The sequence below is a fragment of the Bos grunniens genome, chromosome 15 (genome assembly GCF_055505025.1).
Source record: "Bos grunniens cultivar Pamir isolate PY7600 chromosome 15, Bosgru_T2T1.0, whole genome shotgun sequence".
Lineage (NCBI taxonomy): Eukaryota > Metazoa > Chordata > Mammalia > Artiodactyla > Bovidae > Bos > Bos grunniens.
Genome location: NC_141179.1, coordinates 49,617,343 through 49,643,511, shown reverse-complemented (window position 1 = coordinate 49,643,511; position 26,169 = coordinate 49,617,343). Strand labels below are relative to the sequence as shown.

Here is a 26,169-nt window from a genome sequence, read left to right as displayed (position 1 = left end):
GGCAGCCAGCTGTATATCAACCTTAACCACAGCAATATAGTCTCAATTAAGACTAAATAGATTTTCAAAGTATTATTCTAAACAAAAAGAGAAAAACAGTAAAATAACATGTTCCTTTGCAGAATAAAAAAGAAGCCAATTATAGCTCTAATGAACTCAGGCATGGTTAGCAGTATCTGAAGTGTGCTGTGAGATTAACCAAACATATCCCCACACAAACAAAGCATCTCTTACTTGTATGTGTATGCATGTTAGTCATTAGCAATTCAAATAAACTATTAAAAATTCCCTCTCCTAAAGTACTATGAAATGTGTTTAGAGATAAAAGGCTCATATACATAAAATAATTTAAATGAAATGCAAAAAATAATAGATAAGCAAATATTCATTTATATTTTCAATTGTTTGCAATAGATTTCATAAATTATCTCCTTTAAATGTACATTGAGTTATCTATTCTTTATCCAAGTATGTGCAATGCTATTTGCTATTTTTAAGCAGTATTATTTTTTAATTGTATCCTAAACCACCTAAATCAATGTGCAAGTGACTTAAGAAGCAGATTTTAATCTTTGTCAGTACCCAGCAAAGTACCCATTGCATACCAGTTGTTTGTTGGATTTAAAAACCTCATTATTTTAATCAGTTTCAAAGACATGAATAAAATACATAATTGTAAAGCCAAAGAATCAAGTAAACTATGTCTGAGAAATCCCATTAATGTAGAGCTCACTTGTGCTGCAAATCAATTTCTTGGGGCATAAAAGAAAATAAAAGCAAGTGAAAGTAGCACTTGGACATTATTTTAAAATGAAATAATACCATGTATATATAAGATCTAATCAGATCCTTACTGAAAGTTCCTAAATGAATTTAAATCTTCTTGTAATCAGAACTAATATCATTAATTCACACTCTGGAAAATAAAAAAAGCCTGCTTTAGTAAATGAGACATATACTCTATTGCAAGTGACAACAAATACAATATTATTTTAATAAAATTTTCTTAGGTAAGATATTACAATGGCTCACAGGTGTGAAATTTGTAGGAACCTGGGGAGCCTTAGCATAACTAAGTGCAGCGAAAGGTCATCAGCATCATTAAACTCTTTCTCTTCCTCCTGTCTTCCTACTTCTATCAGTGTTCTGGATGCAGCTAACCCACATGGTGTGCTAAGTAGACAAAAATTGGATAAATAGGCAGTAGGGACACTTTTTACTTCTTGTTTAACTGGGCTTTCCTGATAGCTCAGCTAGTAAAGAATCTGCCTGCAATGCAGGAGACCCTGGTTCGATTCTGGGTTGGGAAGATCCCTTGGAGAAGGGAAAGGCTACCCGCTCCAGTATTCTGGCCTGGATAATTCCATGGACTGGATAGCCTATGGGGTCGCAAAGAGTCAGACGCAAGTGAGTGACTTTCACTTCACTTAACAGAGGAAAGAGAACTTTCACTATCAGCTCCATTTAGAGATCTAGGGAAAATATTGAATGTAGCTTTCTTAATATCCTGAAGCAGAACTGATCACTATACCCATATAGTGAATATAAATATAATGTGATTTGGAAAATTGGCCATGTACAAATCTCTACCCCACTATTTCAATCATTGTGATTTAGCATATAAAGTAAGTTTATATATAAGTAATATATTAAATAAAACAAGTTAGTGAGTCTCTCAGTCATGTCCAACTCAGACTATATAGTCCATGGAATTCTCCAGGCCAGAATACTGGAGTGAGTAGCCTTTCCCTTCTCCAGGGGATCTTCCCATCTCAGGGATTGAACCCAGGTCTCCCATATTGCAGGCAGATTCTTTACCAGTTGAGCCACCAGGGTGGCTCAGAGGTTAAAGCATCTGCCTGCAATGCAGGAGACCTGGGTTTGATCCCTGGTTTGGAAAGATTCCCTGGAGAAGGAAATGGTAACCCACTCCAGTATTCTTGCCTGGAGAATCCCATGGACGGAGAAGCCTGGTAGGCTACAGTCCATGGGGTCACAAAGAGTCGGACACAACTGAGTGACTTCACCTTCACCTTCAATATATAAAATAAGGAAATTCTATTTCCAGAAAAGTTGGTGAAATGTTGGATAGAAATAAATCAGACAAAAATAAATAAAATAGACCAAGGAAACCCAATAATTGTCTACTAAAACTGCCAAATATGGCAGACTGACACCAGTGAGAAATAATGTCAAGACCATTACTTAAGGAAAATGATTAGTAAAAGATACATAAGAAATTAACTCATGCAGTAGCCAGTAGGGATTTTATTTTAGATCTTAAAAAATACAGCCATCATTAAACCACTGATTACAAACCAATGTATTAGTAATAATTTTTGAATCATTATGGAAAAATAAAGTCATTTTCCGAAGGCTATGCTTAAGGTATAGAGACAGGCACCCAGGTATATGTCATCTTAACTCATGGCACATATACAGGAGCTACTGAAGGCCCTCTTCTCCATCTTGGCAAGGCACAAGAATCACATGGGAAGCTTTTAAAAGCCTGGATCATAGTATAACATCACAAGCCAATTAAAGCAGAATGCAAAATTGTTTTTAAGCAGTTCTCCTGTTGATGAATATTAAAGTTATATCCAAATTGTGGCTATAAAGTTTTAATGAAGATCCTTAGAGATATGTGTACTTGAATGAACTAATTTCTTTAGAAATGGGGTTTTTGCACCACTGAGTTGGGTATTTATCTAGCTACAGTAGATAATGCCAAACTATTTGTTGTCAAATAATTTGTATCAAATTACACTGTCACCAGTAAAGTATTAGAGTATCAGTTGTTTCATATTTTTACCAAAATTTGTGATTCTCAATCCTTTTAATGTTAGTTATTCTAGTATGGATATCATAGTATCTCATTTAATATTAATTTGCATTTTTCTAAATGCAAATTGCAAGTGCCAGTTCAGTACACTGCCTATTTTTAATGCTCTTTTCCTATTCATCTGTAGGAATTCTTTATATATCCTTGTCAGATATATGTATGAGAATATCTATCCCAGTGGGTGGTGTGCCTTTTCAGTCTCATAAAAATGTTTTTCAGTGAATAGTTCTTTCTTTTAATTAAATGCAAATGATCAATCATTTTTGCTTCAGGATTAATCTTTCTGTGTATTTGGTTTTATCAGGCTCATGAAAATATTATAATTTTTCTTCTATGATCTTTTTCTTTTTGTATTTAGTACTTAGGTCTATTATCTAACAAATTAATTTTTGATAAAGTTTAAATTAAGACTTTTTCTCACTATTTGTCTATACTTTATTCTATTTCTTGAAATGAACCTTCCTTTCCCTTTTGAATTATGTCACTGTCATAAATCAAGTGATATTAAATGTATGTGTCAGTATCTGAAATGTTTTATTCCATTACTTTATCTAATTCTCATATTAATACCACACTGCTTAATAAATGCAGCTTAAGAGTTAGTCATGAAATGTAATGCTTAATTCATCCAACTTTTTTTTTTCTTATTTTACATATCCTGGCTCTTTGTGGTCTTATATAAAATTTACAATCAACTTGTCAGTATTCCCTATAAAATCTACTAGAATTGGATTAGAATTTTACTAAATCAACATGTCATTTTGGGAAGAACTGTCATCGTAACATCATAGAGTTTTCCAAAAAATAAGATATATCTATTATTTAGATCTTCTAGAAATTGTTTGCATTATTGTGGCTTTCAGTTTAAAATCTTGGAAGTATTTTATTACATTTATTTTTATATATTTGATGTTTTGAAGTCTATTGTACATGACTTTTTAAATTTTAATTTCAGATTTTTTTAATTATGCAGAATTTCAGTTTTGTATATGGTTTTCATATCAGGCCAGCTTTTCTAATTTCACTTATGTTTAATGTTTATATATGTTATATTTACCATTTAACCATTTGCAAACAGATATTTTTGTTTTACTTTTAAAACTGTTATACTTTCATTTCTTTTTTGGACATTTCATATAATTTTGGACAAAAATACTGAGAAGCATCTTTGATTTTTCCTTACATCAGTGGGTAAATGTTCAATTTTTTTTCATTAAAATAATGTTAGCTTTTGTATTTTAAATTGTTTACATAATTTTATGTATTTATTTATTGACTGCGCTGGGTCTTCACTACTGTGTGGTCTTTTCTCTAGATGTGGCGAGCGTGGGCTATCTCTAGTTGCAGTGTGTGGGCTTCTCATTGCAGTGGCTTCTCTTGTTGCTGAGCACAGGATCCAGGGGGACATGGGCTTCAGTAGTTGTGATTCCTGGGCTCTAGATCACAGGTTCAACAGTTGTGGCATGCAGGCTTAGTTGCTCTGTGGCATGTGGGGTCTTCTTGGACCAGGGATTGAACTTGTGTCTCCTGCATTGGCAGGTAGATTCTTTATCACTGAGCTACCTGGGAAGCCCAGCTTTTCTATTTTTATATATGTCTTTTTCAAATTAAAGTACTACTCTTCTACTTCTAATTTACTCAGAGTTTTGTAATTAAAAATATTGTAATTTTATTTAATGAGATAATCATATGGTTTTTATCCCTTTTGTCTATTAGAATAAGGCACATTCATAATTTCTTTGAAGTATAATTTCTTGGGATAATCTGTATTTCACCATGACATATTATCTTTTTTATAGGTCACTATATACTATTTGCTGTTTGTTAAATATATGGATCTATGTTTATAGCCATATTAGCCATTAATTACTTTTTCTTATGATTGTCTTGTTTAGATGTCACTCATGAAGCCAATTAGAAATTGGTCTATTTGCTGCGAGAGCAGGTACAATATTGATATTATTTCTTTCTTAAATGTATGCAGTGAATTCATATGAAACCTTCTTGACTTTAGGTTTTCTTTGAAACCTTTTTTTTTTTTAAAGTATTAAAAATTTTTGACAGATATGAAACAATCCAGATTTTCTCTTTCTTGTTTGAGTTCTGGACACTGATGTTTTTCAAAGGTATTTTCATGTTACATGGCATCATGTTACTGATGCCATTTAACTTAACTTATGTACAGTAAAAATAGTTGTTTATTATATTCATCATATTTATTTAACTTTATATCTGAAAGATCTGTATATTATGTTCCTATTTTCATTATTAATATGCACTTTGTTTTCTCTCTTGATAAGTTTTCCTAAGTTTTTAAATGGATTTTCTTTATTAAACTTTTCAAACTACCAAATTTCTGCTTTGTTGACTTTTACTATTTTATGATAGATTTCCATTTCATTGACTTCTGATCTTACCTTCCTTTCTCCATTGGATTTAACATATCATTCTCTTATTATCTTCTTGAAATGGATGTTATATTTTTGTTTTCAACCTATTATTCTTTCCTAATAAATGAATTTCACCTGTATTTTACCATAGAGGTACTGCTTAAGCTGCATCCCATCTATTTGATATGCATATCTTTATTAACATTTAGTACATAGGACCAAGAAAAACTTCAAATAGACTGTAATGTTTTGTTTTATCACAAGAAAATTACATCAAGGTTGTATCACAAAATATTTGATACACTGCATAATTCATATTTCTTATAGTTATGTTTTAAATATACTTTATATACAAGTAAAACTTTGTAATAGTATGTAAATTAAACATGCAAAAATAGGTGTCAGTTTACAAAATAAAAATCCATATGAATAGACGTTACATTTACCAAAATCTGTGCTTTTACTCTATGACAGACATAGCTATTAATAAATGAAAACCATACTAAAGATAAAAAAAATAAAAATGGTATGTGTTACATGATGCCAGTTTAAAAAATGCAATCCCCTCATTCATTCAAGAAATACTTACAAGCTACCACAAGCCATTCAATGTGCTATTGACTGGACATATCAAAATAAAAAGGACAAACGCCCTAAAGTGCCCTATTGTATGTTAACTGCATCATCAAGGGACAAATGGGATCAGTCTCCAAAGTTGGACAATAAGCAAGTAAATGCATACAACCATCATCACAATTATTATACACACATACATGCACACACTAATAACAAGGAACCAAGATTAATCCTTCTATCTCTTTTATAACAAGGACCCAGAGAACATTCAGAGATAAAGAAAGTGGAAGTTAGAAAATTCTTGACTATCTAGCCAAGAGGATTTCCTTTGAGGGGATATAAACAATAGGGCATTGGTAAAATAAAATTATTATGACAAAATTCAGAAAACTTATTCCAGAAAATTATGGTAAAATTTTGTTGTGCTTCCTCTTTTTGGTCAATTCTATATTTGTGCTTATCCAAAAGCTATGTATTAATGGAAGCGAGTATAGATATAATATCAAGAGCATTACCTTAGGATCCTCAAAATAGCATTTTGTTTCCTTGCAAAAGTACAACAAAGATAAGGTCACATGTTCTGTATCAGTCCCCAAAATTAACTAGTAGGAAACTAAGGACGCTGAAAATAGTATGGAATTCCAGACAACAATCCAATCCCTAACTCCTTAAATATTGACAATTCCAATTGCTTAATATATGTTTTAGTTCAGTTCAGTCATTCAGTCGTGTCCAACTCTTTGCAACCCCATGAATCGCAGCACACCAGGCCTCCTTGTCCATCACCAACACCCAGAGTTCACTCAAACTCATGTCCATCGAGTCTGTGATGCCATCCAGCCATCTCATCCTCTGTCGGCCCCTTCTCGCCCTGCCCCTAATCCCTCCCAGAATCAGGGTCTTTTCCAATGAGTCAACTCTTCACATCAGGTGGCCGAAGTATTGGAGTTTCAGCTTTAGCATCAGTCCTTCCAATGAACACCCAGGACTGATCTCCTTTAGGATGGACTGGTTGGATTTCCTTGCAGTCCAAGGGACTCTCAAGAGTCTTCTCCAACACCACAGTTCAAAAGCATCAATTCTTCAGTGCTCAGCTTTCTTCACAGTCCAACTCTCACATCCCTACATGACCACTGGAAAAACCGTAACCTTGACTAGACAGACCTTTGTTGGCAAAATAATGTCTCTGCTTTTTAATATGCTATCTAGGTTGGTCATAACTTTCCTTCCAAGGGGTAAGCATCTTTTAATTTCATGGCTGAAATCACCATCTGCAGTGATTGTGGAGCCCTCCAAAAATAAAGTCTGCCACTGTTTCCACTGTTTCCCCATCTATTTCCCATGATGTAATGGGACCAGATGCCATGATCTTCGTTTTCTGAATGTTAAGTTTTAAGCCAACTTTTTTACTCTCCACTTTCACTTTCATCAAGAGGCTTTTTAGTTCCTCTTCACTTTCTGCCGTAAGGGTGGTGTCATCTAAATATCTGAAGTTATTGATATTTCTCCCAGCAATCTTGATTCCAGCTTGTGCTTCTTCCAGTCCAGTTTAGTTATCAGGAATCAGACCTCAGCTCCTACCTTATCTCTAATGTACAACCCTGATATGACCTTGGACAGATTATGTGAACTCCTTGAGAAAAGTTTTCTTGATCAATAAAATGAAGATAATAATTATAGTTACCATTGTTCAAAAGAGTCGATTCAAAATCATTATCCAGCAATGAATGAAAATAAATGGAACAATTTAGATTCTTAATTTAAATTTTGGCTAATACTATGTGCAAAATGTGAGAGAGAAGAGTTTAAAGGGCTCAGATTTTGAACTTCTGACATATTAAGTATAAAGGATTAACATGCCCTACATAAAGGACAGATTTGGAAAGGCAGAAGATTACATCTAATGTTAAACAAGTTGATTTTAAGGGATATTTAGTTAACAGTGTTCAGGAACATTTAGAAGGATGGATCTAGGGTTCAAAAGTAAAGGCTAGGCTAAAAGACATGTCATAGGATCTTTGTCTTACATCACTTCCCTGAATGCCAATGTTCAACTCATAGCATCTTTGCTTTGGCAGTGTCCATGGCAGAGAAGCAGTATCTGAATCAAACACTCAACAGAAATATCAGGAGACTTTATTTAAGATATACCATGTCTCTATCATGCTCAGTTATTAAGGACCTCTCTCCAACTGAAATAAACCCTAGCTCAAAGTCTAGATGGAGAAGGCGATGGCAACCCACTCTAGTACTCTTGCCTGGAAAATCCCATGGATGCAGGAGCCTGGTAGGCTGCAGGCCATGGGGTCGCTAAGAGTCGGACACGACTGAGCGACTTCACTTTCACTTTATACTTTCATGCATTGGAGAAGGAAATGGCAACCCACTCCAGTGTTCTTGCCTGGAGAATCCCAGGGACAGGGGAGCCTGGTGGGCTGCCATCTATGGGGTCACACAGAGTTGGACACGACTGAAGCAACTTAGCAGCAGCAGCATAATCTAGATCCTCATTTACTTCCTTTACTGTTAACCATCTCTGTGGACTTACTATGTCTGCACATGTTTATTTTTAGTCTCAGAATAGATCCAGCTTAGCTGAAATCCCAAGAAAACTCAGTGCCCCTAGAGGAGGTGTCTTGGAAAGAAGAGGCAAACCCTCATATATAAGGAGACTTTGGTAAGAGACAAATGGCTTCTGGGATTTTATGCTAGAATCCTTCAGCTGCTCTCAAAAGTCTTCTGCAAAATATCCCATTCTCTGGTAAGCTCTCAAATTATCTTTATCTACTTTGTGTTCACTTTACTTCTCTTCTTTGGAAATAAACCATTTAGAACTTTACATAGAGCAGGATACATCTCCAAATGTCATATACCTAAGAAAATTGTTCATTTCAGAAACTATGTAAATGATTTATTCACTTTTTAAGATATCAGTCTTCAACAGAGTTCAAATTCTCCTAAATCATGATACCGAGCTCTTCAGATTATTGTTCTCCTGTGAACATGACACAATTCATCACACATTCCAGGTCAGAAGAAAAAGAGATGTGATTTGTCAGTATTCAGTAGTAACTGCCCTTTCAAATATATAAATGATTTGAAAACCATGGGGTTTTTTAAAAAGGGTATTTAACCAACAATCTTCAGATAGTAAGGGGTGGAACTAAGGGTAGTTTGGTTTTGAGAAGATCATATTTCTTTGAGAGTTCCAAGAAGTACATAGAAATTAAGTTGTGAGACTCCTTTGCCTTCATGTAGTGTCATTCCAGAAATCACATATTCTGTCCAACATCTCATCTAGAATGTGAAAGAAAGAAATTATAGAGGCTTCTAGATTAATTGATTAAGGTTTACTAATATTTCACAAGGAAAAAGAAACCAAGTTTTCATCTGAATGCAAAATATATTTCTAATTTCTCTATTTAGGAAAAACTTGCCCAGAAGTAATTTTGTTAATCTGTGATACAGGTAGATTCTATTCTAAAGTGGAAACCGCTTTTCACAATATGATAGTCGTATAAATGCTTTGGTCTGTCAAAAGACAACTAAACAGTCAGAACTTAAGCATTGCATTTTTTCAACTAAATTTCCAGATATTCATATTTTTTTTTGACTCAAAGCTCTATATATCATTGCAGAGCCCTCTAAATTCATCATGTCCATTATCAACATATCACATGCTGAAATCACCACCTTCATCTTGGTTGGGATGCCGGGGCTGGAATATGCACACAACTGGATCTCTATTCCAATATGCAGCATGTATCTTATTGCTCTTCTGGGAAACTGCACCATCCTTTTCATCATTAAGACAGAACCATCCTTGCATGAGCCCATGTACTATTTCCTTTCCATCTTGACTTTGTCTGACATGGGCCTATCCTTTTCCTCTCTTCCCACTATGTTGAGGATCTTCTTATTTAAAGCTTCTGAAATCTCTGCAAATGCCTGCTTTGCTCAGCAATTCTTCATCCATGGATTCACAGCACTGGAATCCTCAGTGCTCCTGATCATGTCATTCGATTGCGTCCTAGCCATCCACAACCCTCTGAGATACAGCTCCCTTCTTACAACTCTCAGAGTTCCAATCCCAAATTGGAATTGTATACTTTTTCAAGAGCTTCCTCCTGGTTCTTCCCTTTCCCTTCACTTTGAGAATGTTGAAATATTGTGAGAAACGCCAATTATCACATTCCTACTGTCTCCACCAGGATGTCGTGAAGCTGGCCTGCTCTGACAACCAGATTGATGTCATTTATGGCTTTTTTGGAGCACTCTGCCTTATGGTAGACTTTATGCTCATTGCTGTGTCTTACATTCTAATCCTCAAGACTGTGCTTGGAATTGCATCCCAAAAGGAACAGCTCAAGGCCCTCAATGCTTGTGTTTCACACATCTGTGCAGTGATCATCTTCTATCTGCCCATCATCAACCTTGCCATTGTTCATCGTTTTGTCCAGCATGTCTCTCCCCTCTTCAATGTTCTTATGGCAAATGTTCTTTTACTTGTGCCTCCACTGATGAATCCCATTGTGTACTGTGTCAAAACCAGGCAGATTAGAGTAAAAGTTGTAGCAAAATTATGTCAGAAACAAATATATTAATAATAGACATAGATAATAGGCAATATATGGTGGAATGTCTTGCATAAAAGGTTAAAGATGTGTTTGAGAAAACCTAATATTTGTCACAAATAATCATCAATATATTTTTGTTATTATCATCAAATTTATTTCATTCAAATTGATTATTGCCCATGGGCATAAAATAGGAAATTCTGTGTATTTTGAGGGGGTCTCCATCCAAATTAACAAAAAAGAAAATGATGCCTGATGACGTCATCTTTTATAAAAGAACCAAATTCCAATCAAGACAGACAAATGGAAGCTCCTATACTTGTAACAAAACTGAATTCCTCATCTTCACATTCAGTTTATCCATACTATGTTCTTTTGATTCTAAACACAAACTGTATCTTAATTACATCTCCTCACTATCTCTTTTAATCATCCTAGTATGTCACCAGCACTTCTTTAGTGAAATACCCCAGTAACCTTTTTAGTTTTTAAATGTCTACTTTTTGCTACTTACTGATTCTCTATGCAAGATAACAGTGAACTTTTTAAAAAGACCAATTTAATGATGTAATTTTTATTTTAAATATAAACTATTACTTCTTTGGGAATAGATTTAAGAAATAAAGTACCTACTGTAAGTTGATACATGTTCTTTATCCTCTCTCAGTTGAGTTCAGTTCACTCACTCAGTCGTGTCCAACTCTTTGCGACCCCATGAATCTCAGCACGCCAGGCCTCCCTGCCCATCACCAACTCCCGGAGTTCACTGAGACTCACGTCCATCGAGTCAGTGATGCCATCCAGCCATCTCATCCTCTGTCGTCCCCTTCTCCTCCTGCCCCCAATCCCTCCCAGCATCAGAGTCTTTTCCAATGAGTCAACTCTTCGCATGAGGTGGCCAAAGTACTGGAGTTTCAGCTTTAGCATCATTCCTTCCAAAGAACACCCAGGGCTGATCTCCTTTAGAATGGACTGGTTGGATCTTCTTGCAGTCCAAGGGACTCTCAAGAGTCTTCTCCAACACCACAGTTCAAAAGCATCAATTCTTCGGCATCCAACTCTCACATCCATACATGACCACTGGAAAAACCATAGCCTTGACTAGACGGACCTTTGTTGGCAAAGTAATGTCTCTGCTTTTCAATATGCTATCTAGGTTGGTCTTAACTTTTCTTCCAAAGGGTAAGCATCTTTTAATTTCATGGCTGCAGTCACCATCTGCTGTGATTTTTGAGCCCAAAAAAATAAAGTCTGACACTGTTTCCACTGTTTCCCCATCTATTTCCCATGAAGTGATGGGACCAGATGCCATGATCTTCGTTTTCTGAATGTTGAGCTTTAAGCCAACTTTTTCACTCTCCTCTTTCACTTTCATCAAGAGGCTTTTTAGTTCCTCTTCACTTTCTGCCATAAGGGTGGTGTCATCTGCACATCTGAAGTTATTGATATTTCTCCCAGAAATCTTGATTCCAGCTTGTGCTTCTTCCAGGCCAGCATTTCTCATGATGTACTCTGCATATAAGTTAAATAAGCAGGGTGGGTGCCCATTTAAAGCATGATTATTTAATGCCACATATTTAATTTTGTGACATTAGTTTCTTTAGATGCTCTTTGTTAAATGCCTGCTTTAGCCACTTTACTACATGTTTATGAAAAAATGATTGACCCCATGAGAAGGTCTTGTGTAACACATTTAACTGAGTACAATCAATCCAGTTAATTTAACTGTAGAGTAAGCTCTGACAGTTCGTTTTCTTTATGTAATGCCAGTGCCTGAATTTGACCTTTGATTGCCAAGAGACATTTTCAAAGAAGGATGCCCCTTCTTTGAAGGGCACATTTGTCATATAACTAGAAAAAGAGCCAAGCCAAACCCCTACCATCTCCCTACCCCCATCTGGCTCCTCTGTTTTAGAGATCTTGGTTGATTTCCATAACTGTCCATTTTGAGTCCTTTTTTTGTTTTTTCTTTTCCAGCAATTTAATTTCTGCTCTTTCTGTTTAAATTCACCATTAAAAAGTGAGTCTGCAAACTTGTCCAATCCCCAATCCCAATAAAAGCAGAACTCCAGATCTGTGTCTCTCTCTCCTCCCCCCTCCCCAGTGCCCTCACTGTGTGGCCCCAGGTATACTATACAATTCCTAGGGCTTGTAAATATTAAAACTTTTATTTTTTTTCCAAAGTTTCCTATTGCTGAGGACATCTTGCAATCATAATAAGAACCACAAGAGCCAGTCCAGCCACAAACGTTGGATATAGGTATGCTGAGACAATCAAAACATAATAATTGAATGCATTATTATTTCTTAGTAATTTGAAATCCTACACATACCATATATCAAACACGTGTAATGTATCTGTATATGTGCTTCTATGTGTCTGTGCATGAGCTTTCCCAGTGTGAGAGCTTCTGAAACATACAGGCCTGAATTCTTTCTCCTTTCAATTTTCTTAGATCATTATCAGAATTTAAAAAAATATACATGTAAATATTTTACAATACTAATAAACTAAAAAGATATTGTTGCAAAAAAGTTTTTAAAAATCAATAAAATGCAATAGCATGATTTTATAAGATTCTTAAAAGGTAAGGAGTAGAAGATAGCTGATTCACTGTTAAAATGAACCACTCTCTCAAAATAAATAGTAAAACTAAAAATCAATGACAAAATATTTAAGCATCCCTTCAAAACTGATTAACAGGACAAGATATCCCATATCATCATCTATATTCAATTTGGATTCAGGTCTTAGAACACTAAGATTAATGAGAAAATAATCAAAATGGAAGGTAGAACAGACATACAAGAATTCCTGAAAATAATCCAGGATTAAAAAAAAGGGGGGGATAGATAAATAGAAGAATGAATAAATGTAGCATAATTCAAAAGGAAAATAATAATACATTTTAAAATGTAAGACTGGCCTATTGATTTTGATACAATAGAAATGCTAGTCAACCTAATTGAAGATAGACAATTTTCATTAATCACATTTACTTGATTATTATCTTTAGACAAAGTTAATCACTCAGAAGCAAATCCAACATGATGGACAGAGTTTCTTCCATCTACCAAAATCATGTGTTAGGAGAATAAAGTTGCATTTCTAAAAGTGTGGTCCTTGGACCATCAATGAAAGCATCACCTAGGAGTTTATTAAATGTACAGGAACTTATGATCCACTCAAAATATATTGAATCAAAATATTCATTTTAACAAAACCTTCAGGTGATTGATCTTCACATTAAAGTTTAAGAGTCACTTTAGTAAAGCACTTCTTTATTGACAAAAGTGTGAGAATTTAGTGTGATTGTGTATTAGTGGGGTTTGAAGGCTTGCAAGAAGTGTAAAGCCACTGAGAATTCATTTCTCTCTAATTTCCACATTTCTAATTATGTCATAAGATTATGATATTTGAGAAAGTAGATATGATTTATACGGCAAAGACAGGCTGGCTACATTTGATTGCTGACTTACATTTTACTCATATTTGTTCCAAAGAGTATTCCCTGTATCTGCCTACAAGTAAGTATACTATAAATCTACACAGCATAACGTGACTAACTCCACCAACTGAATAAATAGGATTGAGTAAGAAACTAAAGAGGCAAGCAGTAAAGTGGGAGAAGATATATGCTATACATCACCAACAAAGGGCTTAGCTTATATTTATTTAAGTACTTTGGCAAATCAATTAGAGAAAGACAGGTAATCCAATAGAAAATGGACAAAAGGATTCAATAGATGCTTCAAAAAGAGGAATTACAAATGAGCAGTAAACATATTAATAGAGAAGTATATTTTCATGTTAGAAGAAAATTAATATATGAAATTGATAGTATGATCTTTTTCAGAACTTGATATTCTAAATACCTAGTTAATTTATCCTGAAACATCTTGGCAGATGAGTCAAGAGCAAGAGTTGATGAATGGCTATTGGGTTTTAATATGGTCTCCAAGATCTAGTCATAGTTAATTTCTTTAGTCTGAGCCTGTGTTATAAGGTGTTAGATTCATCTCCCTTGAGTCAACCCCTAAGATTTCCCATGAAGTATGGTGTTATTCATTAGGCATAGCTTGCTTGTAGTCAACTCCAAGGGTCCTCTAGGCTTTATAAGACAGGGCTTACAAAGCAAAAAAGGGGAGTCTAAGGATGCTTCCCAGATTCTAATATCATATTGGTAAAAAATAATCTCAAAGAAGGTAAGATATAATTCTATTCATTCAGGATATTTGACATAATTTTCATTCCATTTTCTATTTGTATTCTCAATAGATATGCTAGATGTTAAAAGCAAATCAGCAGATGCCCATGGATAGAAAATCTTATAGAACAACCAAGGAGAAATGGAATGTATGTGTTGATAAGGGTATGTGTCCAGAGATGTCTTAGAAATGCCCTGTCTGGATGATATGTGTGAGAAGGGTGAAAGAGAAAATGTAGTCTCTCAATCATGTCCAACTCTTTGCAGCTCCATGAACTGTAACCTACCAGGCTCCTCTGTCCTTGGAATTTTCCAGGCAAGAATACTGAAATGGGTAGCCATTTTCTCCTCCAGAGGATCTTTCCTACCCAGGGGTCGAACCCAGGTCTGCTACATTGCAGACAGACTCTTTACTGTCTGAGTCACTGGGGAAGCCTGTATGTCTCAAAAACCACATGATTCACTTTCCCTATGTCTCATAGGTAGATTCATGGCCTTAGACAAATTATTGTACCTCTCTAAGACCTGTTTTGATGCTTTTGAACTGTGGTGTTGGAGAAGACTCTTGAGAGTCCCTTGGACTGCCAGGAGATCCAACCAGTCCATTCTGAAGGAGATCAGTCCTGGGATTTCTTTGGAAGGAATGATGCTAAAGCTGAAACTCCAGTACTTTGGCCACCTCATGCAAAGAGTTGACTCATTGGAAAAGACTCTGATGCTGGGAGGGATTCGGGGCAAGGGGAGAAGGGGACGGCAGAGGATGAGATGGCTGGATGGCATCACTGACTCGATGGACGTGAGTCTCAGTGAACTCCGGGAGTTGGTGATGGACAGGGAGGCCTGGCATGCTGCGATTCGTGGGGTCACAAAGAGTCGGACACGACAGAGTGACTGATCTGATCTGAAGACCTGTTTTATTAATTATAAGGTGAATAAAATAATCGTATATAACATAAATGAGGAAAAATATATAAACTATTTAGCAGGGTGTCATATTACTATATAGGGACTTCCCAGTGGCTCAGTGGTAAAGTATCCACCTTCTATGCAGGAGTCACAGGAGACATGAGTTCAATCCAGAGTCAGGAAGATTCCCTGGAGAAGGAAATAGCAACCTACTCCAGTATTCGTGCCATGAAAATTGAATGGATAGAGGAACCTGGCAGGCTAAAGTCCATGGGATCTTAAAGAGCTGGACATGACTGAGCATGCACATAGGCATGCATATTATTGTATAAAATTTAAAATAAGAATAAATACATAATAAAATAATTAAATCTATGTGTGCTTATTCTATACATTTAAATTAAATCTAATAGTGACTATCTCTAAAAATAATGCAGTCTTCAAGCAATAGTGATAAAAGAGCCAGAAAGCAAATGACCACAATCTATTGACATAAGATAATTTTAGCCATATCTAGCATAGCTGACAGAGAAGGCAATGGCACCCCACTCCAGTACTCTTGCCTAGAAAAATCCCATGGATGGCGGAGCCTAGTAAGCTGTAGTCCATGGGGTCGTTAGGAGTCGGACACAACTGAGTGACTTCCCTTTCGCTTTTCACTTTCATTCATTGGAGAAGGAAATGGCAACCCACTCCAGTGTTCTTGCCTGGAGAATCCCAGGGATGGGGGAGCCTGGTGGGCTTCTGTCTATGGGGTCGCACAGAGTTGGACACGACTAAAGTGACTTAGCAGCAGCAGCAGCAGCATAGTTGGGCTTCCCTTGTGGCTCAGCAGGTAAAGAATCCGCCTGCAATGCAGGAGACCTGGGTTTGACCCCTGGGTTGGGAAGATCCCCTGGAGAAGAGAACAGCTACCTACTCTAGTCTTCTGGCCTGGAGAATTCCATGGACTGTATAGTACATGGGGTCACAGACAGTCAGACAGGACTGAGCAACTTTCACTTTCAATTTTCACTTTCGTAAAGAAACTATTTTGTGTAAACGGGACTATATTCTGTACCTACAGAGAAAAGCAATAGAAATTTTTAGAAAAATTTATCAGTTTGATTCAAGGAAGGAAAACTGAGTATTTAACTATATGAAGCAAAAAGCTTTAGGCAGTAGTTAATATACTAATACTGGGAATAAGCTAGGACATGTTCATTGATGGTGACCTGTGGTACGGACCTAACAGAAGCAGAAGATATTAAGAAGAGGTGGCAAAAATACACAGAACTATACCAAAAAGATCTTCATGACTCAGACAACCACAGTGGTGTGATCACTCACGTAGAGCCAAAAATCCTGGAATGTGAAGTCAAGTGGGCCTTAGAAAACATCACTACGAACAAAGCTAGTGGAGGTGATGGAATTCCAGTGAAGCTATTTCAAATCCTGAAAGATGATGCTGTGAAAGTGCTGCATACAATATGCCAGCAAATTTGGAAGACTCATCAGTGGCCACAGTACTGGAAAAGTTCCACTTTCATTCCAATCCCAAAGAAAGGCAACGCCAAAGAGTGCTCAAACTACCGCACAATTGCACTCGTCTCACACGCTAGTAAAGTAATGCTGAAAATTCTCCAAGCCAGGCTTCAGCAATATGTGAACCGTGAACTTCCAGATGTTCAAGCTGGTTTTAGAAAAGGCAGAAGAACTAGAGATCAAATTGCCAACATCCGCTGGATGATCGAAAAAGCAAGAGAATGCCAGAAAAGCATCTATTTCTGCTTTATTGACTATGCCAAAGCCTTTGACTGTGTGGATCACAATAAACTGTGGAAAATTCTGCAAGAGATGGGAATACAAGACCACCTGACCTGCCTCGTGAGAAACCTGTAGGCAGGTCAGGAAGCAACAGTTAGAACTGGACATGGAACAACAGACTGGTTCCAAATAGGAAAATGAATGTGTCAAGGATGTATACTGTCACCCTGCTTATTTAGCTTATATGCACAGTACATCATGAGAAACGCTGGGCTGGAAGAAGCCCAAGCTGCGATCAAGATTGCTGGGATAAATATCAATAACCTCAGATGTGCAGATGATGTCACCCTTATGGTAGAAAGTGAAGAGGAACTAAAAAGCATCCTGATGAAAGTGAAAGAGGAGAGTGAAAAAGTTGGCTTAAAGCTCAACATTCAGAAAACGAAGATCATGGCATCTGGTCCCATCACTTCATGGGAAATAGATGGGGAAACAGTGAAATAGTGTCAGACTTTATTTTTGGGGACTCCAAAATCACTGCAGATAGTGGTTGCAGCCATGAAATTAAAAGACGTTTGCTCCTTGGAAGGAAAGTTATCACCAACCTAGACAGCATATTCAAAAGCAGAGACATTACTTTGCCAACAAAGGTTCGTCTAGTCAAGGCTATGGTTTTTCCAGTGGTCATGTATGGATGTGAGAGTTGGACTGTGAAGAAAGCTGAGTACCAAAGAAACGATGCTTTTAAACTGTGATGTTGGACAAGACCCTTGAGAGTCCCTTGGACTGCAAGGAGATCCAACCAGTCCACCCTAAAGGAGATCAGCCTTGGGTGTTCATTGGAAGGACTGATACTAAAGCTGAAACTCCAATACTTTGGCCACCTCATGCGAAGAGTTGACTCATTGGAAAAGACTCTGATTCTGGGAGGGATTAGGGGCAGGAGGAGAAGGGGCTGACAGAGGATGAGATGGCTGGATGGCATCACCAACTCATTGAACATGAGTTTGAGTGAACTCCGGGAGCTGGTGATAGACAGGGAGCCCTGGTGTGCTGCGATTCATGGGGTTGCAAAGAGTTGGACACAAGTGAGCTACTGAACTGAAATGACTGAATGTATCCTGTGGAAAACAGTTTCTGGAAAAAACCTTCTGGCTAATCCTGTTATCTTAAAATGTAAATTTTGGGAGTGAATCTAGTAAGGTCTTTACAATCTCCAGACATTCTTTTGATTCATTGTAATAACATTAAAAAGCATATATCTCCATTGCTAACACTAGCGAGGGTGCATTCTTTCTGCCCCCTTCTGGTGTCCCTGTCAGAAGCTTTCTCTATTTCTTTTATATTTTAGTAAAACTTTAATACACAAAAACTCTGAGCAATCAAGCCTCATCTCTGGCCCCCCGGATTGAATTCTTCTCTTTCGGCCAAGAATCCTGGCGTTTTTGTGGTTCAGCAACAACCTTTCAAAAAGCAATGCCAAAGAATGCTCAAATTACCGTACAATTGCACTCATCTCACATGCTAGCAAAGTAATGCTCACAATTCTCCAAACCAGGCTCAACAATACATGAACTGTGAACTTCCAGATGTTCAAGATGGATTTAAAAAAGGCAGAGAAACCAGAGATCAAATTGCCAACATCCATTGGATCATCGAAAAAGCAAGAGAGTTCCGGAAAAATCTCTACTTCTTCTTTATTGACTCAAATCCTTTGACTGTGTGGATCACAACAAACTGTGGAAAATTCTTCAAGGAATAGGAATACCAGTCCATCTGACCTCTCTCCTGATAAATCTGTATGCAAGTCAAGAAGCAACAGTTAGAACTTGACATGGAATAACAGACTGGTTCCAAATAGGGAAAGGACTATGTCAAGGCTGTAATTTTTTCACCCTGCTTATTTAACTTATATGCAGAGTACATCATGCAAAATGCCAGGCTGGATGAAGCACAGGCTGGAATCAAGATTGCTGTGAGAAACATCAGTAACCTCAGATATGCAGATGACACCACCCTTATGGCAGAAAGCAAAGAACTAAAGAGCCTCTTGATGAAAGTGAAAGAGAGTGAAAAAGTTGGCTTAAACTTAACATTCAGAAAAGTAAATCATGGCACCAGGTCCCATTACTTCATGACAAATAGATGGAGAAATAATGGAAAGTGAGAGACTTTATTTTGTGGGGGCTCCAAAATCACTTCAGATGGTGACTGCAGCCATGAAATTAAAAGACGCTTGTTCCTTGGAAGAAAAGCTATGACCAACCTAGACAGCATATTAAAAAGCAGAGACATTACTTTACTAACAAAGGTCCATCTAGTCAAAGCTGTTTTTTCCAATAGTCATGTATGGATTTGAGAGTTGAGCTATAAAGAAAGCTGAGTGCCAAAGAATTGATGCCTCTGAACTGTGGTGTTGGAGAAGACTCTTGGGAGTCCCTTGGACAACAAGGAGATCCAACCAATACATCCTAAAGGAAATCAATCCTGAATATTCATTGGAAGGACTGATTTTGAAGCTGAAACCTCAATACTTTGGCCACCTGATGCGAAGAACTGACTCATTTGAAAAGACCTTGATACTTGAAAAGACTGAAGGCAGGAGGAGAAGGGGATGACAGAGGATGAGATGGATGGATGGCATCACTGACTCAATGGACATGAGTTTGATTATATTCCAGGAGTTGGTGATGAATAGGGAAGCCTAGCATGCTGCAGTCCATGGGGTTGCAGAGTCGGACACAACTGAGTGACTGTACTGAACTGAATTGATGGTTAAAGTGGTTCTGTATAGTCAGGAAAATATGACTATATATTTTCTAAAGGAACTTTTTAACTTTAAAACTATATAATTATGAATTTTCAGTTCTGCCATTAGTTCAAATCTATACCCTCTCAGAGATATACAGATTTGATTATAGATATGAGTTAATTTACGAATCCCCTCACCCATAGTACAGTTTGCTCTTCCTTTCAAGATTTTGTTTTTATAAAACTGAGTTAAGAGAACCATAAAATTGGAGATCTGATTTTATGAAATTCAGCCATGAGTAGCTTCATGTGGTCAAAGGATTGTTTGGAATTTTTAGTTATATAAAGTCCAAATTGACTGAGACTCTCACAAAATGAAACAAATAGCTGGATAAAGAAGCAAGTCAGATTCTTCTTGTTTTTTTTTTGTTTGTTTTTTTGTTTGACTTTTCTTACAGCCTGAACTGACAGTTTAAATAGACTATTTACCTTAAGAAGTTTCTGAGTTGTCTTAGTTCTATGACCTACATTTTACAAAAAAAGGAATATCTTCTTTATTTAGGGAATTTCCATCTCCACTGAGGCAAGAACCTGGTTAAGTATCTTTTTTATGTGTCATGGCTCCTCTTAATGACACCAACATTGAAGTTCTCAGATTCTTCCTTATTGGTATCCTTGGACTGGAGAAGAGTCACTTCTGGATATCCATCCCTTTCTCATCTGTGTACTTTCTTTCTCTCCTGGGCAACTTCACCATCCTTTTCTTTATTAAGACAGAGCCAAGCCTCCATGAACCCATGCACTATTTCCTTTCCATGCTATCCATCTCTGACGTAGGGTTGTTCCTGTCTTCCTCACCCATCACTTTGGGACTGTTCCTGTTTGGTGTCCATGGAATTCATGCAGCTACATGCTTTGCCCAGGAATTCTTTATCCATCTATTCACAGTCACTGAAGCCTCTGTGCTATTGGTAATGGCATTTGACCAGTATGTGGCTATGCACAACCCTCTTAGATACAGCACAATCTTAACCAGCTCCCAAGTCATCAAAACAGGGGTCTTACTGACTTCCAAGAATATTATGCTGATTCTTCCACTGCCCTTTTTGTTGCAAAGGCTGACATACTATCATCAAAACCTGCTCTTACACTCCTACTGTCTCCACCAGGGTGTCATGAAGGTGGCCTGCTCTGACAACAGAGTCAATGTTGTCTATGGACTCTGTGCTACCCTTTCTACTATTTTGGATTTGCTATTTATTACTTTCTCCTACATGATGATCTTAAAGACAGTACTGGGCATTGCAACCCCCAGAGGGCAGCCTAAGGCCCTCAACACCCACATCTCTCATATCTGCGCTGTGCTTATCTTCTATGTGTCCGTCCTGAGTGCAGCCATGCTCCACCAATTTGCCAGTGATGTGTCTTCTATGATCCACATTCTCATGGCTGATGTTTTCCTACTGGTGCCTCTCCTGATGAATCCCATTGTGTCCTGTGTGAAGACCCATCAAATCCGCAAAAAGGTTATGGGGAAATTTTGTTCAAAAAGAAGTTTATCAATGCAATAAGAAAGGGAATAAACTTATAAGTGGTAAATAAATAAACTGAATGTATAGCCAGGGGAAATCATGATCTAGAGGAATGGTCTTGTGTTTTATGGTTAGAACTCATAGAGTAAATGGCTTTAATACTGAGTATGCTTATTACCCTCAGTGTCCCTGAGATCTTGAGAAAATTACTTCCATTCTTTTTCTCAGATTGAACATCTAAAAATTCAAGACTTCAGCGATGACTGAAAGCCTCTACTTCTTGAATTTTAAAATGCATGCCAATAAAATAAGAGAACTTACCTATATCAATGCCTGTGTTAAAAGAAAAAGATATAGTTTCCATACTTTCACTTTCCTAGCTAATAAAAGTATACTAGAGGAGGGGGAGGAGCCAAGATGGCAGAGGAGTAGGACGGGGAGAACACTTTCTCCCCCACAAATTCATCAAAAGAGCATTTAAACGTCGAGTAAATTCCACAGAACAACTTCTGAATGCCGGCAGAGGACATCAGGCACCCAGAAAAGCAACCCAACTCTTCAAAAGGAGGTAGGAAAAAATATAAAAGACAAAAAAAGAGACAAAAGAGGGAGGGACGGAGTTCTGTCCTGGGAAGGGAGTCTTAAAAAGAGAGAAGTTTCCAAACACCAGGAAACCTTCTCACTGCCGAATCTGTACCGAGCTTTGGAAGCACAGATGGCAACGTAACAGGGAGAAAAAATAAATAAACAATTAAAACTCACAGATTGTGGGCCCTACGGTAACTCCCCCAGCAGAGAAGCAGCGCAGATGCCTGCACACGCCACTGGCAAGCGGGGTCTGGGCAGGGAGGCGCGGCACGGGCTGCATCGCTTAGAGTAAGAATCTGGCCTGAATACCCTGAGCGCTATCTGAGCGAAATAATTTGGGCTAGCAAACCAGACTGTGGGATATCTACCACGTGAAAAGCCAGCCCCAACCTAAGACACCGCCAGGCCCACACATGGAACAAAGGACTGAACAGAGATAGCCGGCTGCAGACCGTCCCCCTCCGGTGACAGGCAGCCAGAACCGGAAGGGGGCAATCGCAGCCCCAGAGAGACATTATCTATAAAACTGTAAGCAGGCTTCTTTGCTAACTAAAACTTCTTGGGGGTCTGGACAGTCAACATCTGCCTGAGAAGGTGGGCCGGTTTTACACCCAGATAACCAAGTGGCAGGGAGGCAATAAGTCGCAGCATTGGCGCTTGCCAAACACCTCATCACCTGAGCTGCTCGGACCTGGGAAGAGCACAAAACGCAGGCCCAACTGAGTCTGAGCCTCTGAGGACTACCCGAGTGCCTGAACCTGAGTGGCTTGGACCTGGGAGGTGCAGGCAGCCCAGGGCCGGCCTCGGATTGTTCCCGGCGGAACAACCTAGAGCCTGAGCAGTGAGAGGGGAGGCCACACGTGCCTTGAGCCTGGGCAGGCCCAGTGTGGCTGAGGCACTGCAAGCGCACGCCAGTGTTATTTGTTTGCAGCATCCCTCCCTCCCCACAGCGCGACTGAACAAGTGAGCCTAAAAAAAAAAAAAAAGTGTCCTCCACCATCCCCTTTGTGTCAGGGCGGAAACCAGACACTGAAGAGACCAGCAAACAGAAGAAGTTATAACAGAGGGAAACACCTCGGAGATTAAAACCCTGTGGTTACTACGGACTACATAGGAAGGGGCCTATAGATCTTGAGAAATATAAGTCAGACCAAGGAACTAGCCAAAAATGAACTGAACCCACAATACTCACAACAAAACCAGAGAAAGTCCTAGATATATTGTTACTATTTTTACGATCATTCTTTCTTTCTTTTTTTTTAATTAAAAAAAAAATTTAAGTCCTCTATTGTTCCTTTAATCTTCACTTTTATAACCTATTATTTGCAAAAAAAAAAAAAGACCCTATTTTTTTCTTCTTCAGCAAACTTCATATATATATATTTTATAATGTTTTTGACCTTTTTTTTTTTCTTTTCTTTAACATTGTATTTTTGAAATTCCAAACTCTACTCTAGATTTTTAATTTTAGCTTTTTGGTACATGTTATCAATTTTGTACCTATAGTTTTTTTTATAATTTCTGTGACTTTTTTTTTCTCTGTTTCTTTCTCTTCTTCTTTTATATAACGTTGTATATCTGAAATTCCAAACTCTACTCTAGATTTTTAATTTATGCTTATTGGTATTTGATATCAATTTTGTAACTGTATTTTCTTTATAATTTTTGCGACATTGTTTTCGTTTGTTTGTTTGTTTTCTCTCTTTATTTTTCTTCTTCCTTTTTTTTAACATTGTATTTTTGAAATTCCAAACTCTACTCTAGATTTTTAATTTTTGCTTTTTGGTATTAGTTATCAATTTTGTACCTGTATTTTCTTTATAATTTTTGCGACCTTGTTTGTTTTTCTTTGTTCATTTTTTCTCTCTTTCTTTTCCTTCTTATTTTCTTTAACATCGTATTTTTGAAATTCCAAACTCTACTCTAGATTTTTAATTTTTGCTTCTATGTATTTGTTACCAATTTTGTACCTTTAAGAACCCAATCTTCAGGACCAATTTTACTAGGGAGCGAGATTACTGGCTTGACTGCTCTCTTTCCCTTTGGACTCTCCTTTTTCTCCACCAGGTCGCCTGTGTCTCCTCCCTAACCCCTCTCTACTCTACCCAACTCTGTGAATTTCTGTGTGTTCCAGACGGTGGAGAACACTTAGGGAGCTGATTACTGGCTGGATCTGTCTCCCTCCTTTTCATCCCCCCTTTTTATCCTTCTGGCCACCTCTGTCTCCTTCCTCCTTCTTCTCTTCTCTGTATAACTCCGTGAACATCTCTGAGTGGTCCAGTTGTGGAGTGCACATAAGGAAGTGACTACTGGCTAGCCCACTCTCTCCACTATTGACTCCACCTCATCTCATTTGGGTCACCTCTAACTCCCTCCTCCCTCTTCTCTTCTCCATGTAATGCTGTGAACCTCTCTGAGTGACCCTCACGGTAGAGAAACTTTTCATCTTTAATGTAGATGTTTTATCAATGGTGCTGTATAGAAGGAGAAGTTTTGAAACCACTGTAAAAATAAGACTGATAACTGGAAGCAGGAGGCTCAAGTCCAAACCCTGACTCCAGGGAACTCCTGACTCCAAGGAACATTAATTGAGAGGAGCTCACCAAACGCCTCCATACCGACACTGAAACCAAGCACCACACAAGGGCCAACAAGTTCCAGGGCAAGACATACCAAGCAAATTCTCCAGCAACAAAGGAACACAGCCCTGAGCTTCAAGATACAGGCTGCCCAAAGTCACCCCAAAACCATAGACCTCTCATAACTCATTACTGGACATTTCATTGCACTCCAGAGAGAAGAAATACAGCTCCACCCACCAGAACACCGACACAAGCTTCCCTAACCAGGAAACCTTGACAAGCCACCTTTACAAACCCACACACAGCGAGGAAATGCCACAATAAAGAGAACTCCACAAACTGCCAGAATACAGAAAGGACACCCTAAACTCAGCAATTTAAACAAGATGAAGAGACAGAGGAATACCCAGCAGATAAAGGAACAGAATAAATGCCCACCAAACCAAACAAAAGAGGAAGAGATAGGGAATCTACCTGATAAAGAATTCCGAATAATGATAGTGAAATTGATATAAAATCTTGCAATTAAAATGGAATCACAGATAAATAGCCTGGAGACAAGGATTGAGAAGATGCAAGAAAGGTTTAACAAGGACCTAGAAGAAATAAAAAAGAGTCACTATATAATGAATAATGCAATAAATGAAATTAAAAACACTCTGGAGGCAACAAATAGTAGAATAACAGAGGCAGAAGATAGGATTAGTGAATTAGAAGATAGAATGGTAGAAATAAATGAATCAGAGAGGATAAAAGAAAAACGAATTAAAAGAAATGAGGACAATCTCAGAGACCTCCAGGACAATATTAAGCGCTACAACATTCGAATCATAGGGGTTCCAGAAGAAGAAGACAAAAAGAAGGACCATGAGAAAATACTTGAGGAGATAATAGTTGAAAACTTCCCTAAAATGGGGATGGAAATAATCACCCAAGTCCAAGAAACCCAGAGAGTCCCAAACAGGATAAACCCAAGGCGAAACACCCCAAGACACATATTAATCAAATTAACAAAGATCAAACACAAAGAACAAATATTAAAAGCAGCAAGGGAAAAACAGCAAATAACACACAAGGGAATTCCCATAAGGATAAGAGCTGATCTTTCAATAGAAACTCTTCAAGCCAGGAGGGAATGGCAAGACATACTTAAAATGATGAAAGAAAATAACCTACAGCCCAGATTATTGTACCCAGCAAGGATTTCATTCAAGTATGAAGGAGAAATCAAAAGCTTTTCAGACAAGCAAAAGCTGAGAGAATTCTGCACCACCAAACCAGTTCTCCAACAAATACTAAAGGATATTTTCTAGACAGGAAACACAAAAATGGTGTATAAGTTCGAACCCAAAACAATAAAGTAAATGGCAACGGGATCACACTTATCAGTAATTACCTTAAATGTAAATGGGTTGAATGCCCCAACCAAAAGACAAAGACTGGCTGAATGGATACAAAAACAAGACCCCTA

At 37.6% G+C, this 26,169-nt stretch overlaps 2 protein-coding genes across 2 annotated transcripts; both read left to right on the top strand.

The window, feature by feature from the left end:
* The first annotated feature begins 9,463 nt into the window (after positions 1-9,463).
* On the top strand, positions 9,464-10,412 carry LOC147358048 (olfactory receptor 51A4-like). Its single transcript, XM_086340415.1, is given in 2 exon segments — positions 9,464-9,895; positions 9,897-10,412. Coding segments are annotated over 2 exon segments (948 nt in total).
* Positions 10,413-20,613: 10,201 nt separating this feature from the next.
* On the top strand, positions 20,614-21,854 carry LOC147358047 (olfactory receptor 51A4-like). Its single transcript, XM_086340414.1, has one exon. The coding sequence runs from the start codon at positions 20,614-20,616 to the stop codon at positions 21,565-21,567; it is 954 nt and encodes a 317-aa protein (XP_086196540.1). The 3' UTR covers positions 21,568-21,854.
* The last annotated feature ends 4,315 nt before the right edge of the window (positions 21,855-26,169 follow it).